Here is a 19,709-nt window from a genome sequence, read left to right as displayed (position 1 = left end):
CCTCTTCAAAATAAAACAATAAAAAATACACATTTGGGATCGCTGAGTTCAGAAATGCCCGAACTATCAAAATATAAAAATATTACAACTGGTATACGGCATAACGAGAAGAAAAATTTAAAATGCCAGAATTATGTTTTTTTTGTTGCAACAATGGGCGATCAAAACAACGTGTCGACCCCAAATTGATACCGATAAAAATGTCAGCTTGGCTCGCAAAAAGTAAGCCCTCGCCCAGTCCTAGATCCTGCAAACTGGAGCCTCTAAATTTGGTATCTGGAGACTATTAATCGCAGGTCAGTTATAGTGGAGCGCCCCCAAGGGCTAGGGGGTACTCGGTACCGGGTCCTTCGGTTCTCAGGGGGATGTCACAGTGGCTGACCCGGTCCATCGCCCTTGGGAGGTCCGTGTAAAAGAGAAAGGTCTTTAAAGGGATATGTTCTTGCCGCCACCTATGGTATTCGGTCAGGGTGACCGATGCTGCTTTAAGGGGTCCGCTGGGGTGATGTTATGGCAGCTAGATGGTATACCTTCCCACAGATGAAGTATGTCCCCAGGGCTTCCCAGTGTATAGATGGTGGATGGTGTAAGGCGCAGTGAAGAACGAGGACACAAGGTTGCAGTCTCTTTACCTTTACTGAAGGCTTCAGTATCCACAGTCCAGAGCACCAGATCCCAGGGCAGGCAGAGTCCGGCCGGTTTTGAGGCAAATCAAGAGTCCCCTTGTCCAGGTAGAAATCAGTAGCCTTCCTCTAGCGCTGTGGTGTTGTAGTACCTTACTGCTAAGCGCCTCATAAGGTCCTCACAGATGTTGTAGATGTTATGTCTCTCTCTCTGTCCCCCCAGATGGATAGGACAAACCCATATGACCGGTGGCTTGAGGCGTTTTACAGGGACTCTATCATGCCCCAGCCTCTAAGAAGAGTGCCCTAATAAATAAGAGCAAGGAGCATAGCTCCCCCTGGTGGCCTGGAGTGCGAAATGTGTTGCATGTTTGTGATACCTGGATTCAGTTGTCCTTCTTTGCCTCCAAACGTAACATCACTCCCCCTATAGGAGAATGATATTACTGCAACGACCAGGACCCTGGGGCACTGCAATAGCATTTAGTGAACATGGTAAAAATATAAAATAATCGTGAAATAGCACTTTATTGGATTTATTTCCTGGTTTCCAGTATATTATATTGTAAAATCAATGGTGTTGTTTAAAAATACACCTCATCCTGCAAAAAACAACCCCCACACGGCCATATTGTTAGAAAAATAAAACGTTATGGCTCTGGGAAGAAGGGGAGCAAAAAAATGATAAATGGCCCGGGGGTGAAGGGGTTAATGACTTTAGCTACTTATTTTTTTCAATCGGATCGCTTTTATTGAACAAATTAAAGAATTACCAACATTTTGCTTTTCTTATACAAATTGTGAGAAAAACAATAAAAAGAAAGAAAAACCAGTAAACAATACAACAACCGGTTACAATGAGATAAATCCCAATTTTGCTCTATAGTACAAGGCTTTGGAATAGTAATTTTACATTTGTACAGACATAAATATCTGAATACTTCCTGTTTTTTTCCCTATTGGGACATCAAAATAAAAAAATATATCTAAAAAGAGGCAATTGTGTGTTCTAAGACAATTATTATCTGTGGACACCTTAGAGGAAATGGAGAAACGGTCCAGTATAGGATTTCTGAGGTTTTCTGAAGCATTACCTGGGGTAATTAACCATTGTTCCATATGTGTATGATTTCTTGAGAACGTTCCTTTAATATAAGCTTCCCTTTCCAAGCATAGAGTGATATTTATCCTCGACTTTAGTTCTGTTATCGTTGGGGGATAATTGTCTATCCAATGTAGAACCAACAACTTTCTGGCTAAAATAATATTCTTGAGCTATTGCCATATTGGAGTCTGGGTCTATGCCCTCTCCCAGGAGTCCTAGGAGACAGATTTTAGGTTCCAATTGAAGTTATATCCCAAACACAGATAGTACAAGAGTGATCCCCCCTTTCAGTAGTTGTTAATATCCACACATCCCCACATCATCAGGTGGGCGTCATTATGACCACATCTAGGGCAGGTGTCATCATTTCTTATTCCAATTTTGAAATAAAATACTTGGGGATCTACAGTGAAGGAAATAATTATTTGATCCCTTGCTGAAGTTGTAAGTTTGCCCAATGACAATGACATAAACAGTCTAATTTTAAGGGTAGGTTAATTTTAACATTGAGCGATAAAATATAAAAAATAAAATCCAGAAAATCACATTGTATAAATTATATAAATGTATTTGCATTTTGAAGTGAGAAATAAGTATTTGATCCCTCTGACAAACAATACTTAGTGGCAAAACCCTTGTTGGCAAGCACAACAGTCAGATGCTTTTTGGAGTTGATGATGAGGTTTGTGCACATGTCATGAAGAATTTTGGTCCACTCCTCTTTGCAGATAATCTCTAAATCATTCAGATTTTGAGGCTGTTGCTTGGTAACTCGGAGCTTCAACACACTCCATAAGCTTTCTATGAGAGTAAGGTCTGGAGACAGGCTAGGCCACTCCATGACCTTAATGTACTTCTTTTTGAGCCACTTCTTAGTTGCCTTGGCTGTATGTTTTGGGTCATTGATTGCTGGAAAACCCAGCCACGACTCACTTTAATGTCCTGGCAGAGGGAAGTTGTCACACCAGATTTTACGGTACGCTACATGGCTCCATTCATTCTCCTATTGATGCTGTGAAGTAGTCCTGTGCCCTTAGCAGAGAAAAAACCCCAAAACATGATGTTTCCACCTCCATGCTTGACAGTGGGGATGGTGTTCTTTGGGTCATAGGAAGCATTTCTCTTCTTTTGTCAGTGGGCAAACTTACAAAATCAGCAAGGGTTCAAATAATTATTTCCTTCACTGTATATCCCCTTTGGATGAGAAAAATTTGGGACAATCTTTGTGACTCGGACAAGGAAAGTTTATTTGTCAAATTCAGCATTTCTCCCCATTCCTCCTCAGCTGAGGGACCCACATCCTCCTCCCATTTTGTCGTAACTATCAAATGTAGGGTCAGTAACTGCTTATACACAGCTCTGGCAAAAATTAAGAGACCACCACATCAAAACCCCATCATGGGCAGCCCATTCTCCAGACCTGAACCCCATTGAAAACCTCTGGAATATAATCAAAAGGATGATGGATAGTCACAAGCCATCAAACAAAGAGGAACTGCTTACATTTTTGTACCAGAAGCAGTATGAAAGACTGGTGGAAAGCATGCCAAGATGCATGAAAGCTGTGATTACAAATCATGGTTATTCCACAAAATATTGATTTCTGAACTCTTCTTGAATTAAAACATTAGTAATGTTGTTTCTAAATGATTATGAACTTATTTTCTTTGCATTATTTGATAGCTGAAAGCACTGTTTTTTTTATTTTGATCATTTCTCCTTTTCAGAAAAAAAAGAAGTTTATTGACTAGGACAACAATTTACATTGTACTCAAAAATATACCTATAAAGAGAAAAATCAGACAAGCTGAACATTTTGCAGTGGTCTCTTAATTTTTGCCAGAGCTGTATAAGGGATATTAGACCTTTTGAATCCACCGCTGTAGGAATGATATCTATTGTGAGATGTCTATCAATCAGTATGGTGTTTATTCTAAGTTGTGTACTATACACATAGCCTATTTACAGATATTGATAAAACACCCTATGTGGAAGGTTGACATCTGCCTTTATTTGTTCAAAGCTCTTGAATAATCCATACCTCAAGAGTTGTGATACCAAACATATACGCCTATTCTCCTCTTAGTTTATGTTGTTTGTCAAGGAGATCAATCTGCTCAAACAAATGGGAGACTTCAGCTGCTCTCTTTTTTTTTTTTTGCAGGATCCATGTTTTATTAGTATCCCTCTGAGGACGCGTTTGAATGCTTCCTATTGAAATGGTATGGCAGTTTCATCATATTTTTGAGGGAATCTTTAGTCTCACGAAGGTCTGAGACACAGTGTCTTTCAGCAGATTATCATTTATGATCCATCATCTGAAGTCTTGGTGGAGTCCGGTACAGTCAGATTACAGTATACAGGAGCATGATCTGACCATATAGCAGGTCCTGAGATGTAGGTTGCCATGTAAGCAAGTGATGGGTAATTAAGAAAAGAGCTATATGGCTATGTGTTTTGTGCATAGGAGAATAATACGTATAATCATTTATGTCTGGATGTCGTATCCTTCATACATCGACCAGTTGGAGACACCGGAGCACCCTTAGCAAGGATTTTGTTTGTGATTTAGATTGGCGACTCCGGCCCAAGGACGCATCTAAAGAAGGATCCTAGACAAAATTTAAGTCATCTTCAATAATGAAAAGGCCCTCTGCAAAATTTTTATATTTGTTTAAGTCTTCTCGGCATGTCTTAATTTGGTCCCAATTAGGGAGATAGAAGCGTAAGTCAAACTTTCAGTCCTAGTGTTCCTATTAAAGAGAACCATGGAATATATAGGGAGTAAAGTCATACAGCTGGATATGACCGTAAAATAATGTGAACTCAACTTATACTGTATGTCATTCTAATATCTTATATGACAGAGATTCTATATAGTGAGAGAGAGGAACATAAAACTCTATTTAGCTCTAACTAATAATAAGCTTAAAGTAATAAGTAATCATCTGCAAACTGTCTCTCTCATCAAGGAAGACAAGATTCATTTCAGGACCTCACATGATTGACAGGTTCCTTTCCAATCTGGGTGCATCACCATCAAGGTCCTGATCTATTGAACATCTTCTGCAATGTGCTGGAACTCTCTGTGGCAATGGTGAAGCACATAGCCAGTCAGATACAGGTGCTTTTCACAAACTTAGAATATCATCAAAAAGTAAATTTCAGTTCTTCAATACAAAAAGTGAAACTCATATTCTATGGAGTAATTACATACAAAGTGATCTATATCAAGTGTTTATTTCTGTTAATATTGATGATCATGGCTTACAACCAATGAAAACACAAAAGTCATTATCTCAGTAAATTACCAAAAACAAAGGCTTCATAAGCGTTTAAAAAGGTCCCTTTAGTCTGTTTTAGTAGGCTCCACAATAATGAGGAAGACTCCTGACTTTACACACTCCACAAGGAGGATAAGCCACAAAAGGTCATTTGTAAAGAAGCTGGCTGTTCAGAGTGCTGTATCCAATCATATTAATGGAAAGTTGAGTGGAAGGAAAAAGTGTGGCAGAAAAAGGTGCACAACCAACCGGGATAACCTCAGCCTTGAAAGGATTGTTAAGAAAAGGCCATTCAAAAATTTGGGGGAGATTCACAAGGAGTGGACTGCTGCTGGAGTCATTGCTCCAAGAGCCACCACACACACACATATCCAGGACATGGGCTGCAAGTGTCGCATTATTTGTGTCAAGCCACTCATGACCAATAGACAACGCCAGAAAAGTCTTACCTGGGCCAAGGAGAAAAAGAACTGGACTGTTGCTCAGTGGTCCAAGGTGTTGTTCTCAGATGAAAGTTTGCATTTCATTTCAAAATCAAGGTGCCAGAGTCTGGAGGAAGAGTGGAGAGGCACACAATCCAAGGTCTAGTGTGAAGTTTCCACAATCAGTGATGGTTTGGGGAGCCACGTCATCTGCTGGTGTAGGTCCACTGTGTTTTATCAAGACCAAAGTCAGCGGAGCCATCTACCAAGGAAATTTTATCACTTCATGCTTCCCCCTGCTGATAAGCTTTTGCAGATGGGAATTTAATTCTCCAGCAGAACTTGGCACCTGTCCACACTGCCAAAAGTACCAATACCCGGTTTAAAAACAACAGCATCACTGTGCTAGATTGGCCATAAATTCGCCTGACCTTAACCCCATAGAAAATCTATGGGGTGTTGTCAAGAGGAAGATGAGAGACACCAAACCCAACCATGCAGACGAGCTGAAGGCTGCTATCAAAGCAACCTGGGCTTTCATAACACCTCAGCAGTGCCACAGGCTGATCGCCTTCATGCCATGCCACATTAATGCAAAAGGCGCTCCGACCAAGTATTGAGTGCATTTACTGAACATACATTTCAGTAGGCCAACATTTCAGATTTTAAAATCATTTTTCAAGCTGGTGTTATAAAGTATTTTCATTTATTAAGATAATGACTTTTGGGTTTTCATTGGCTGTATGTCATAATCATTAACATAAACAGAAATAAACACTTGAAATAGATCACTATGTTGTAATGACTATATGATGTATGAGTTTCACTTTTTGTATTGAAGAACTGAAATAAATTAACTTTTTGATGATATTGTAATTTTGTGAGAAGCACCTGTATATAGATTCTGGAAATGTCCACGGCATCACAGAATTGTCTCATGTATCTCGGAACTTTAAAAGTAATCAACGTTCTGTTTTTCCAGACATGCAGCTGGAAAGGGCACCCACCGGAGCACATCAGTTTATTTTCCCAGATGGCATCAAATTGTGCCATTTTCCGATACCCATAGCATCTCCATTTTTTTTGTTTATCTCGGATCTTTTGACCACTTGTTATTGCATTTTGATGCAATGTCACGGTGACCAAAAAAATGTAATTCTGGCATTTTGACTTTAGTCTCGCTACGCTGTTTAGCGATTAGGTTATTCCTTTTTTTTATTGCTAGATTGGGCGATTCTAAACGCGGCGATACCAAATATGTGTATGTTTGATTTTTTCGTTTTATTTGAATGGGGTGAAAGGGGGGTGATTTGAACTTATATTTTTAAAAACATTTTTTTTTAATTTTGGCATGCTTCAAAAGTCTCTATGGGAGACTAGAGACTGCCATAACTTGAATGGCTCTGATCAGATTGCCTCTATGTAGCAGAGTTGCTGACTTGCTATGAGCGCCGACCACCAGGTGGCACTCATAGCAATCTGGCAGTGACAACCATAGAGGTCTCAAGGAGAACTCTAGTCATGTCAACTCACCGTGACCCGCAATCACGTGATGGGGGGTCACCGGTGGGCGGATTTCTGGCCCAATAGCTAGAAGCGTAAGTTAATTGCCGCTGTCAGCGTTTGACAATGGCATTTAATGGGTTAATGAAAGCAGGTGGATCGCAATTCCACTCGTGGCTATTCCGGGCACATGTCAGCTGTTCAAAACAACTGACATGTCCTGGGAAAGATGTGGGCTCACCGCCGGAGCCCACATCAAAGGAAGGGAGTCCAACATTAGTGTAAATTTATGCCCAGCATTGGAAAGGGTTTAAAATGTTTCAAACATTCTGAACATGTAAAAGGCTTCTCCCTGTGTGGGTTCTCTGGTGTCTATTTAGAAGCGATTTCCAGCCAAAACATTTCCCACATTCTGAACATGAAAAAGGCTTCTCCCCTGTATGGGTTCTCTTGTGGTCTTCAAGATGATTTTTCCATTTAAAACATTTCCCACATTCTGAACATGAAAAAGGCTTCTCCCCTGTGTGAGCTCTCTGATGCCTGAGAAAACTTGATTTCTCTGCAAAACTTTTCCCACATTCTGTACATGAAAAATACTTCTCCCCTGTGTGAGCTCTCTGATGTCTGAGAAGACTTGATTTCCCTGTAAAACATTTCCCACATTCTGTACATGAAAAAGGCTTCTCCCCTGTATGGATTCTCTGGTGGCTAACAAGTTCCATTTTCCGGTTAAAAAATTTCCCACATTCTGAACATGAAAAAGGCTTCTCCCCTGTATGGGTTCTCTTGTGGTCTTCAAGATGATGTTTCCTTTTAAAACATTTCCCACATTCTGAACATGAAAAAGGCTTCTCCCCTGTGTGAGCTCTCTGATGTTTGAGAAGACTTGATTTCTCTGTAAAACTTTTCCCACATTCTGTACATGAAAAATACTTCTCCCCTGTGTGAGTTCTCTGATGTCTGAGAAGACTTGATTTCCCTGTAAAACATTTCCCACATTCTGTACATGAAAAAGGCTTCTCCCCTGTATGGTTTCTCTGGTGGATAACAAGTTCCATTTTCCGGTTAAAAAATTTCCCACATTCTGAACATGAAAAAGGCTTCTCCCCTGTATGGGTTCTCTTGTGGTCTTCAAGATTATGTTTCCATTTAAAACATTTCCCACATTCTGAACATGAAAAAGGGTTCTCCCCTGTGTGAGCTCTCTGATGTTTGAGAAGACTTGATTTCTCTGTAAAACTTTTCCCACATTCTGTACATGAAAAATACTTCTCCCCTGTGTGAGCTCTCTGATGTCTGAGAAGACTTGATTTCCCTGTAAAACATTTCCCACATTCTGTACATAAAAAAGGCTTCTCCCCTGTATGGTTTCTCTGGTGGCTAACAAGTTCCATTTTCCGGTTAAAAAATTTCCCACATTCTGAACATGAAAAAGGCTTCTCCCCTGTATGGGTTCTCTTGTGGTCTTCAAGATGATGTTTCCATTTAAAACATTTCCCACATTCTGAACATGAAAAAGGCTTCTCCCCTGTGTGGCTTCTTTGGTGTCCATTAAGAAGCTTTTTCCAGCTAAAACATTTTCCACATTCTGAACATGAAAAAGGCTTCTCCCCTGTATGGGTTCTCTGATGCCTGAGAAGACTTGATTTCTCTGTAAAACTTTTCCCACATTCTGTACATGAAAAAGGCTTCTCCCCTGTGTGAGCTCTCTGATGTTTGAGAAGACTTGATTTCTCTGTAAAACTTTTCCCACATTCTGAACATGAAAAAGGCTTCTCCCCTGTATGGGTTCTCTTGTGGTCTTCAAGATGATGTTTCCATTTAAAACATTTCCCACATTCTGAACATGAAAAAGTCTTCTCCCTTGTGTGGCCTCTTTGGTGTCTATTAAAAAGCTTTTTCCAGCTAAAACATTTTCCACATTCTGAACATGAAAAAGGCTTCTCCCCTGTATGGCTTCTCTTGTGGTCTTCAAGATGATTTTTCCATTTAAAACATTTCCCACATTCTGAACATGAAAAAGGCTTCTCCCCTGTGTGAGCTCTCTGATGCCTGAGAAAACTTGATTTCTCTGCAAAACTTTTCCCACATTCTGTACATGAAAAATACTTCTCCCCTGTGTGAGCTCTCTGATGTCTGAGAAGACTTGATTTCCCTGTAAAACATTTCCCACATTCTGTACATGAAAAAGGCTTCTCCCCTGTATGGATTCTCTGGTGGCTAACAAGTTCCATTTTCCGGTTAAAAAATTTCCCACATTCTGAACATGAAAAAGGCTTCTCCCCTGTATGGGTTCTCTTGTGGTCTTCAAGATGATGTTTCCTTTTAAAACATTTCCCACATTCTGAACATGAAAAAGGCTTCTCCCCTGTGTGAGCTCTCTGATGTTTGAGAAGACTTGATTTCTCTGTAAAACTTTTCCCACATTCTGTACATGAAAAATACTTCTCCCCTGTGTGAGTTCTCTGATGTCTGAGAAGACTTGATTTCCCTGTAAAACATTTCCCACATTCTGTACATGAAAAAGGCTTCTCCCCTGTATGGTTTCTCTGGTGGATAACAAGTTCCATTTTCCGGTTAAAAAATTTCCCACATTCTGAACATGAAAAAGGCTTCTCCCCTGTATGGGTTCTCTTGTGGTCTTCAAGATTATGTTTCCATTTAAAACATTTCCCACATTCTGAACATGAAAAAGGGTTCTCCCCTGTGTGAGCTCTCTGATGTTTGAGAAGACTTGATTTCTCTGTAAAACTTTTCCCACATTCTGTACATGAAAAATACTTCTCCCCTGTGTGAGCTCTCTGATGTCTGAGAAGACTTGATTTCCCTGTAAAACATTTCCCACATTCTGTACATAAAAAAGGCTTCTCCCCTGTATGGTTTCTCTGGTGGCTAACAAGTTCCATTTTCCGGTTAAAAAATTTCCCACATTCTGAACATGAAAAAGGCTTCTCCCCTGTATGGGTTCTCTTGTGGTCTTCAAGATGATGTTTCCATTTAAAACATTTCCCACATTCTGAACATGAAAAAGGCTTCTCCCCTGTGTGGCTTCTTTGGTGTCCATTAAGAAGCTTTTTCCAGCTAAAACATTTTCCACATTCTGAACATGAAAAAGGCTTCTCCCCTGTATGGGTTCTCTGATGCCTGAGAAGACTTGATTTCTCTGTAAAACTTTTCCCACATTCTGTACATGAAAAAGGCTTCTCCCCTGTGTGAGCTCTCTGATGTTTGAGAAGACTTGATTTCTCTGTAAAACTTTTCCCACATTCTGAACATGAAAAAGGCTTCTCCCCTGTATGGGTTCTCTTGTGGTCTTCAAGATGATGTTTCCATTTAAAACATTTCCCACATTCTGAACATGAAAAAGTCTTCTCCCTTGTGTGGCCTCTTTGGTGTCTATTAAAAAGCTTTTTCCAGCTAAAACATTTTCCACATTCTGAACATGAAAAAGGCTTCTCCCCTGTATGGCTTCTCTGATGCATGAGAAGACTTGATTTCTCTGTAAAACTTTTCCCACATTCTGTACATGAAAAATTCTTCTCACCTGTGTGAGCTCTCTGATGTCTGAGAAGACTTGATTTCTTTGTAAAACTTTTCCCACATTCTGAACATAAAAAAGGCTTCTCTCCAGTGTGAATTCTCTGGTGATTAACAAGATTTGATTTTCTGTTAAAACATTTCCCACATTCTGAACATGAAAAAGGCTTCTCCCCTGTGTGGCTTCTTTGGTGTCTATTAAGAAGCTTTTTCCAGCTAAAACATTTTCCACATTCTGAACATGAAAAAGGCTTCTCACCTGTATGGGTTCTCTGATGCCCGAGAAGACTTGATTTCTCTGTAAAACTTTTCCAACATTCTGTACATGAAAAAGGCTTCTCCCCTGTGTGAGTTCTCTGGTGCTTAACAAAATATGATTTCTGGTTAAAACATTTCCCACACTTGGAACAAAAATATTCTGTGTGAATTTTTGGATGCTTAAGAAAAGACATTGTGAGGGGAAAACTATTTCCATATTCTGAATGTGAAAATGACTTGTTTGCTTTTCCAGCAATTGGCTTTTTAATGCTTATTTTGTGACTTTGATGTTCCTTAGTAGTTAGTAATGAATCAGAAGACAGGACCTGTTTCAAATGATCAGATGAAAGATCGTTGCTGTGAAGAGATGATGGTATGTCTGGAGTAATGGCATTCACTTCAATTGTATCCTGTGGGATCTCAAGATCATCTGATTTTAAAATTGAAGATGTCAGCTGCCCCCCTGATCTCCTGGTACAGTCATCTGCCAAGAATAAAACCAATTATTATTTTGGAATTAAAACATTCTTGAATTTTACATTTTTTAACATTCTACTTAAACTGTCAGTAAAAATGGCAAGTTATGTAAAAAGATTCAATTATTCACCAAGACAATGACAGTTCACAGTCTATTAGAAAACCTCATAAGATGAACCAGTGGAGCCTGGTGTTCAACTGTTTGTTAATTTTGTCTCCCAAATTTTAGAATAAACAACCACCAAACAAACAATCTTTTGTAGGCGATAATAACATCAATGAAATCTTGTACTCATCTCACAAAAAAAACAAGTCCCCACTAGGGTTGAGTGAAATGGATCGGACAAATTCAAAAATCGACGACTTTCGGCAAAGTCGGGTTTCATGAAACCCGACCCGATCCTAGTGTGGGATCGGCCATGCGGTCGGCCATCTTCGCGCCAAAGTCGCGTTTCGTATGACGCGTTCAGTGCCATTTCTCAGCCAATGAAGGAGGACGCAGAGTGTGGGCAGCGTGATGACATAGGTCTCGGTCCCCACCATCTTAGAGAAGGGCATGACAGTGATTGGCTTGCTTTCTGCGGCGTCACAGGGGGTATAAAAGGCGTGCACGCCGACCGCCATCTTACTTCTGCCGATATTAGCATAGGGAGAGATTGCTGCAGTTTCGTCAGAAGAAGGAATATAGTTAGGGAGGGAAGATTAACCCCCAAACCTCTTGTGCTGCAGCGATTTCCACTGTCCAACACCACTTTTTTTGGCAGGGACAGTGGAGGCTATATCTTTGTGCATCAGCTCTGTACCTTATTAGGCTGCCTTATAAGGCACCCTGATAGCTGCATTGCTGTTTGCACCGCTGCTGTGCAAACCAACTGCTTTTTTAAAAGCAAAAATCCTGTTGCTCCTTTCTGTAGTTATCTTGTTTATTTGTCCACACTTTTGTGTGCAGCAGTCCTTTTTATTGCTGCCATACTTGTCCTGAGATCATTGTAGGGAGATTGAAATTGTACTACAGTCCTTGTATATCAGCCAGCCACTTGCTGCCACTCACATTTCGTTGTTTTATACACTGGGCCTGAGTTTGGGTTCAGTCAACCCCAAAAAAGTGAGATTCAAATTCTCACAAAGTGGATACACCTCAGTCCTCTTAGTTTGTCGTATATCAGCCAGCCACTTGCTGCCACTCACATTGCGTTGTTTTATACACTGGGCCGGAGTTTGGGTTCAGTCCCTTCCCCCCAAAAAAAGTGAGATTCAAATTCTCACAAAGTGGATATACCTCAGTCCTCTTAGTTTGTCGTATATCAGCCAGCCACTTTCTGCCACTTCCATTGTGTTGTTTTATACACTTCTTTGAGGCTGTGTCCGCTTTCCATTCCGCAGCCAGAGGATACGCCGAATCGTGATGGCGTTTGATGCTATCCCCGCTACGCCCCTTGCTCAATCCAGAGCTTCATGAAGCATGTAGTCTTCTACAACTGCTATTTGAACCGCTTGGTCCGACAGCTCAGGAGCAGATGCTTGGAGGCCAGCTTGTAAATTTTTGGCCCAAGCCAGTATGGCCTTGGCAGCCCAAACTGAAGCGAATGCGAGAGCCAGGGAGGCCCCTGCCGCCTCGAAAATTGAACGAGCCATGCGTTCTAACTGCCGGTCTGCTGCGTCCCTGAGGGTTGAGCTATCTGGCAGTGAAAGGAGAGTCTGTGCTGCTAGTCTAGAGACTGGGGGGTCTACTTCGGGTGGATCTGTCCATTCCTTGGTGTCCTTCTGTGGGAAAAGGTACCTTGCCTCCAGATATTTGCGATTAGCAAATTTTTTCTCAGGCTGTGAGAGCTGCTCTATAAGGATCGCTTTAAATGCTGGGTGGTTAGAGAAAACTTAGGCGGCTTCAGAGGTCCTTCAAAGGAAATCCTCTGGTGGCAGATTAGAAATGTCCAGCACCCGATGGATGGAAGAGATTATGTCCTCGACTAGCGCTGTATTGCTAGGGGGGGATTGGGATCAGGGACCCCTCCGTTTCCCTGTCTGAGTCGGAGTCGCAGATGCCTTCTGAATCCTGTGTATCACTGAGGCGTCCCCTGCTGGGTGAGCTGGGGAGGAGGTGGAGCGCCCCCACTGCCGCAGGGCCGAGGGGTACCCGGTACCGGGCCTCTCTGTCTCAGTTCTGGGGTTGTCACGGTGGCTAGACCCGGTCCGTGACCCTGCTGAGGGGCGTCCAGTGAAGATGGAGAGAGGTGAGGTGGTGGTGTGGTGCAGGTCGCAGCAAATAACGAGGACACCAGGTTGCAGTCTCTTTACCTCTTTACTGAAGGCTTCAGGATCCTCAGTCTGGAATACGGTTAACCGGGCTGCTTGAGTCCGGCCGGTCCGATGGCACCTTCACAGTTCCCTTTGCAGGTGGAAATCTGTGCCTACCTTCTAGCACTTGTGTGTTGTAGTCCTTCCCTGCTGCGCTTACGGGATAGTCCTCACAACTGTTGTGTCTGTTTCTGAAGTTCCCTCACAACTCGATTATGATGTTCTACTTCGCCCCCCAGATGATATGGCTAGGATGCACCCGTATGACGGGTGGGCTCGGAGGTCTTCCGGTGTTATGATCTGGTGGCCTAGGAGCAGCATGAGACGTACTCTGAAGAAGGTGGTACCTGTACTGACCGCGGACCCTGAACTTAACACCGCAACTAGAAGTAGCCGTGGGATGTACCTGACACTCCCTAGACACCTCGACACAGCCGGAGGACTAAATACCCCTAGAGATAGAAACGGAAAAACTATCTTGCCTCAGAGAAAATCCCCAAAGGACAGACAGCCCCCCACAAATATTGACTGTGAGAGGAGAGGGAATTAACATACGCAGACTTAAATCAGGATTTAGCAAAGGAGGCCACTCTAGCTAAATAGAAAGGATAGGACAGAGTACTATGCGGTCAGTAATAAAACACTAGAAAATATCCACCACAGAAAATACAAAATCTCCATATCTAACTAAAGATATGGAGGGTATATCTGCATCTCCAGAGATACCAGCTTGGCTGAACAAGTCCTTATACAGACCAAGCTGGACAAGACAAAACATAGAAATGCACTGAACTATAAGGCCCACAGCATGTGGACTGCAAAAACAAAGCCAGAACTTATCTTTGTTGAAATGAACAGCAAAGCAGGAGAGACCAGGCAGAGATGTGAATCCTCCAGGAACAATGGACATCTGGCACTGACTAAAGGGTCAAGCAAAACTAAATAGCCCAGTGGATTGCATTAAGTGGACACACCTGATGAATGCTGCGATCCAAAGACAGCAGCGCTACCACTTAAAACTACCGGAGGGAGCCCAAGAGCAGAATTCACAACAGTATCCCCCCTTGAGGAGGGGTCACCGAACCCTCACCAGAGCCCCCAGGCCGATCAGGCCGAGCCAAATGAAAGGCACGAACCAAATCGTCAGCATGAACATCGGAGGCAACAACCCAAGAATTATCCTCCTGGCCATAACCCTTCCATTTGACAAGATACTGAAGCTTCCGCCTTGAAAAACGAGAATCCAAAATCTTCTCAACCACATACTCCAACTCCCCATCAATCAACACCGGGGCAGGAGGATCAACAGAGGGAACAATGGGCACCACATATTTCCGCAACAAAGATCTATGAAAAACATTATGGATGGAAAAAGAGGCTGGAAGGGCCAAACGAAAAGCCAGTGGATTAATAATCTGAGAAATCCTATAAGGACCAATAAACCGAGGCTTGAACAGGGGAAGAAACCTTCATAGGAACATGACGGGAAGACAACCAGACCAAATCCCCAACCCGAAGCCGGGAACCAACACACCGACGACGGTTAGCAAAACGCTGAGCCTCCTCCTGAGACAACACCAAATTGTCCACCACATGAGCCCAAATTTGCTGCAACCTGTCAACCACAGAATCCACCCCAGGACAATCAGAAGGCTCAACCTGCCCTGAAGAAAAACGAGGATGAAAACCAGAATTACAAAAGAAGGGCGAAACCAAGGTAGCAGAACTAGCCCGATTATTAAGGGCAAACTCGGCCAATGGCAAGAAAGCCACCCAATCATCACGATCAGCAGACAAAAAGCATCTCAAATAAGTTTCCAAAAACTGATTAGTTCGCTCGGTTTGGCCATTTGTCTGAGGATGAAATGCGGAAGAAAAAGACAAATTAATGCCCAGCCTAGCACAAAAGACCCACCAAAACCTAGAAACAAACTGGGAACCTCTATCGGACACAATATTCTCCGGAATGCCATGCAAACTAACCACATGCTGAAAAAACAACGGAACCAAATCAGAAGAGGAAGGCAATTTAGGCAAAGGTACCAAATGAACCATCTTAGAAAACCGGTCACAAACCACCCATATAACCGACATCCTCTGGGAAACCGGAAGATCTGAAATAAAATCCATAGAAATATGCGTCCAAGGCCTCTCAGGGACTCGCAAAGGCAAAAGCAACCCACTAGCGCGGGAACAGCAAGGCTTAGCCCGCGCACAAGTCCCACAGGACTGCACAAAAGAACGCACATCCCGTGACAAAGAAGGCCACCAAAAGGACCTACCAACCAAATCTCTGGTACCAAAAATCCCAGGATGGCCAGCCAACACAGAACAATGAACCTCAGAAATCACTTTACTAGTCCATCTATCAGGAACAAACAGTTTCCCCACTGGACAGCGGTTAGGTTTATCAGCCTGAAATTCCTGAAGAACCCGTCGTAAATCAGGGGAGATGGCAGAAAGAATCACCCCTTCCTTCAGAATGCCGACCGGCTCAAGGACCGCAGGAGAATCAGGCAAAAAGCTCCTAGAGAGGGCATCAGCCTTAACATTCTTAGAACCCTGAAGATACGAGACCACAAAATCAAAATGGGAGAAAAACAGGGACCATCGAGCCTGTCTAGGATTCAGCCGCTTGGCAGATTCGAGGTAAATCAGATTCTTATGATCGGTCAAGACCACAATACGGTGCTTGGCCCCCTCAAGCCAATGTCACCACTCCTCAAATGCCCACTTCATAGCCAAAAACTCTCGATTGCCGACATCATAATTGCATTCTGCAGGCGAAAACTTTCAAGAAAAGAAGGCACACGGTTTCATCAAGGAACCATCAGAATTCCTCTGAGACAAAACGGCCCCTGCCCCAATCTCAGAAGCGTCAACCTCAACCTGAAATGGAAGAGAAACATCTGGCTGACGCAACACAGGGGCAGAAGTAAATCGGCGTTTAAGCTCCTGAAAGACAGAAACAGCCGCAGAGGACCAATTCGTCACATCAGCGCCTTTCTTCGTCAAATCGGTCAGGGGTTTAACCACACTGGAGAAGTTGGCAATGAAACGGCGATAAAAATTAGCAAAGCCCAAAAATATCTTAAGGCTCTTCATGGATGTGGGCTGAATCCAATCATGAATGGCCTGAACCTTAACCGGATCCATTTCTATAGACGAGGGAGAAAAAATGAAGCCCAAAAAAGAAACCTTCTGCACTCCAAAGAGGCACTTAGACCCCTTCACAAATAAAACATTATCACGAAGGATCTGAAATACCATCCTGACCTGTTTCACATGAGACTCCCAATCATCGGAAAAAATCAAAATATCATCCAAATATACAATCATGAATTTATCAAGATAATTCTGAAAGATATCATGCATGAAGGACTGAAACACAGATGGAGCATTAAGGTACCTTCACATTAAGCGACGCTGCAGCGATAGCGACAACGATGCCGATCGCTGCAGCGTCGCTGTTTGGTCGCTGGAGAGCTGTCACACAGACCGCTCTCCAGCGACCAATGATGCCGAGGTCCCCGGGTAACCAGGGTAAACATCGGGTTGCTAAGCGCAGGGCCGCGCTTAGTAACCCGATGTTTACCCTGGTTACCATCGTAAAAGTAAAAAAAAACAAACAGTACATACTCACCTGCGCGTCCCCCGGCGTCCGCTTCCTGTACTGTGTGAGCGCCGGCCCTAACAGCAGAGCAATGACGTCACCACTGTGCTTTTACTTTCACTTTAGGGCCGGCGCTCAGTCAGAGCAGGAAGCGGACGGCAGGGGACGCGCAGGTGAGTATGTACTGTTTGTTTTTTTTACTTTTACGATTGGTAACCGCGGTAAACATCGGGTTACTAAGCGCGGCCCTGCGCTTAGTAACCCGATATTTACCCTGGTTACCAGCGTAAAACATCGCTGGTATCGTTGCTTTTGGTGTCAAACCTGACGATAAACGCCGGTCTGACGACCAAATAAAGTTCTGAACTTTATTCAACGACCAATGATATCACAGCAGGATCCTGATCGCTGCTGCCTGTCACACTCAACGATATCGCTAGCCAGGACGCTGCAACGTCACGGATCGCTAGCGATATCGTTTAGTGTGAAGGTACCTTTAGAGAGCCCGAATGGCATCCAAGGTATTCAAAATGGCCTTCAGGGCGTATTAAACGCAGTTTTCCATTCATCACCCTGCTGAATACGAACAAGATTATATGCCCCTCGAAGGTCAATCTTAGTAAAACAACTAGCCCCCTTAATCCTAGCAAACAAATCAGAAAGCAAGGGTAAAGGGTATTGGAATTTGACCGTGATCTTATTCAAGAGGCGATAATCAATACAGGGTCTCAAGGAGCCATCCTTCTTGGCAACAAAAAAAAACCTGCTCCCAATGGTGAAGAAGATGGCCGAATATGCCCCTTCTCCAAAGACTCCTTAACATAACTCCGCATGGCGGCATGTTCTGGCACAGACAGGTTGAAAAGTCGGCCCTTAGGGAACTTACAGCCTGGAATCAAGTCAATAGCACAATCACAGTCCCTATGCGGTGGAAGGGAACTGGACTTGGGCTCATCGAATACATCCTGGAAATCCGACAAAAACTCAGGAATTTCAGAAGAGGGGGAAGAGGAAATTGACATCAAAGGAATGTCACCATGAACCCCCTGACAACTCCAACTAGTCACAGACATAGATTTCCAATCCAGCACTGGATTATGTACCTGTAACCATGGAAAACCCAGCACAACAACATCATGCAAATTATGCACCACCAAAAAGCGAACATTTTCCTGATGTGCTGGAGCCATGTACATGGTCAAATGTGTCCAGTACTGAGGTTTATTCTTGGCCAATGGCGTAGCATCAATCCCCCTCAAGGGAATAGGGCTCTGCAAAGGCTCCAAGGAAAAACCACAGCGTTTGGCAAATTCTAAGTCCATTAAGTTCAGGGCAGCGCCAGAATCCACAAATGCCATTAAAGAAAAGGACGACAATGAGCAAATCAGGGTAACAGACAAGAGAAATTTAGGCTGTACAGTACTAATGGTGACAGACCTAGCGACCCTCTTAGTACGCTTCGGGCAATCAGAGATAGCATGAGTAGAGTCACCACAGTAAAAACACAGCCCATTCTGATGTCTGAATTCCTGCCGTTCTGCTCTAGTCAAAATCCTATCACATTGCATAGGCTCAGGACTCTGCCCAGAGGACACTGCCATATGGTGCACCACCTTACACTCGCGCAGACGCCGATCAATCTGAATGGCCAGAGACATTGATTCGTTCAAACCAGCAGGCGTGGGGAACCCCACCATAACATCTTTAAGGGCTTCAGAAAGACCCTTTCTGAAAATAGCTGCCAGGGCATCCTCATTCCATTTTGTAAGCACAGACCACTTTCTAAATTTCTGGCAGTATATTTCTGCTGCTTCCTGACCCTGACACAGAGCCAGCAAGATTTTTTCTGCCTGATCCACAGAATTAGGTTCGTCATAAAGCAGTTCGAGTGCTTGAAAAAATGCATCTACATTGAGCAATGCAGGATTCCCTGGCTCAAGAGAGAATGCTCAGTCCTGTGGGTCTGCACATAGCAGAGAAATAACAATCTTCACCTGCTGAATGGAGTCACCAGAGGAACGGGGCCTCAGAGCAAAAAACAATCTGCAATTATTTCTAAAGTTCAAAAACTTAGATCTATCCCCAGAAAACAAATCAGGAATAGGAATTCTAGGCTCAGAAACCGGAGTCTAAACAACATAATCTTGGATACTCTGTACCCTTGCAGCGAGATGATCAACACGCGAAGACAGACCCTGAACCTCCATATCAGCACTAGAATCCTGAACCACCCAAAGATTAAGGGGAAAAAAAGACAAAACAAGCTACAAAGGAAAAAAAAATGACTCAGAACTTTCTTTTCCCTCTTTTGAGATGCATTTAACACATTGTGGGCCAGCTGTACTGTTATGACCTGGTGGTTACGGAGCAGCACTGATATGACCTGGTGGGTAAACTGAATCATGGGACAAGCTCTGAGGAGGTGGTAGCTTTACTGACCGCAGTTCCTACTCCTAACACTAGTTGGGGTTGTCAGGGAATACATAGTGATATTCCTTTGATGTCAATTTCCTCGTCCCCTTCTTCTGAAGTTCCTGAGTTTTTGTCGGATTTCCAGGATATATTTGATGAGCCCAAGTCCAGTTCCCTGCC

At 43.0% G+C, this 19,709-nt stretch overlaps 1 protein-coding gene across 6 annotated transcripts in view; it reads right to left on the bottom strand.

Annotated features, from left to right (window-relative positions):
* Positions 1–601: 601 nt before the first annotated feature.
* The window catches only part of LOC143766581 (uncharacterized), a 250,057-nt gene continuing 230,949 nt past the window's right edge, over positions 602–19,709 (bottom strand). For 5 of the 6 annotated variants that reach the window (XM_077254359.1, XM_077254361.1, XM_077254360.1 and 2 more), the window contains one exon: positions 603–11,216. In XM_077254359.1, coding sequence (XP_077110474.1) covers positions 7,258–11,216 — 3,959 coding nt within the window. In that variant the 3' untranslated portion in view covers positions 603–7,257. Of the gene's footprint in view, positions 11,217–19,709 lie in introns of all 6 variants that reach the window. The other variant, XM_077254358.1, reaches the window with a different exon arrangement.

Source organism: Ranitomeya variabilis, chromosome 4 (genome assembly GCF_051348905.1).
Source record: "Ranitomeya variabilis isolate aRanVar5 chromosome 4, aRanVar5.hap1, whole genome shotgun sequence".
Taxonomy (NCBI): Eukaryota; Metazoa; Chordata; class Amphibia; order Anura; family Dendrobatidae; genus Ranitomeya; species Ranitomeya variabilis.
This window is presented reverse-complemented; position numbering and strand designations above follow the sequence as displayed.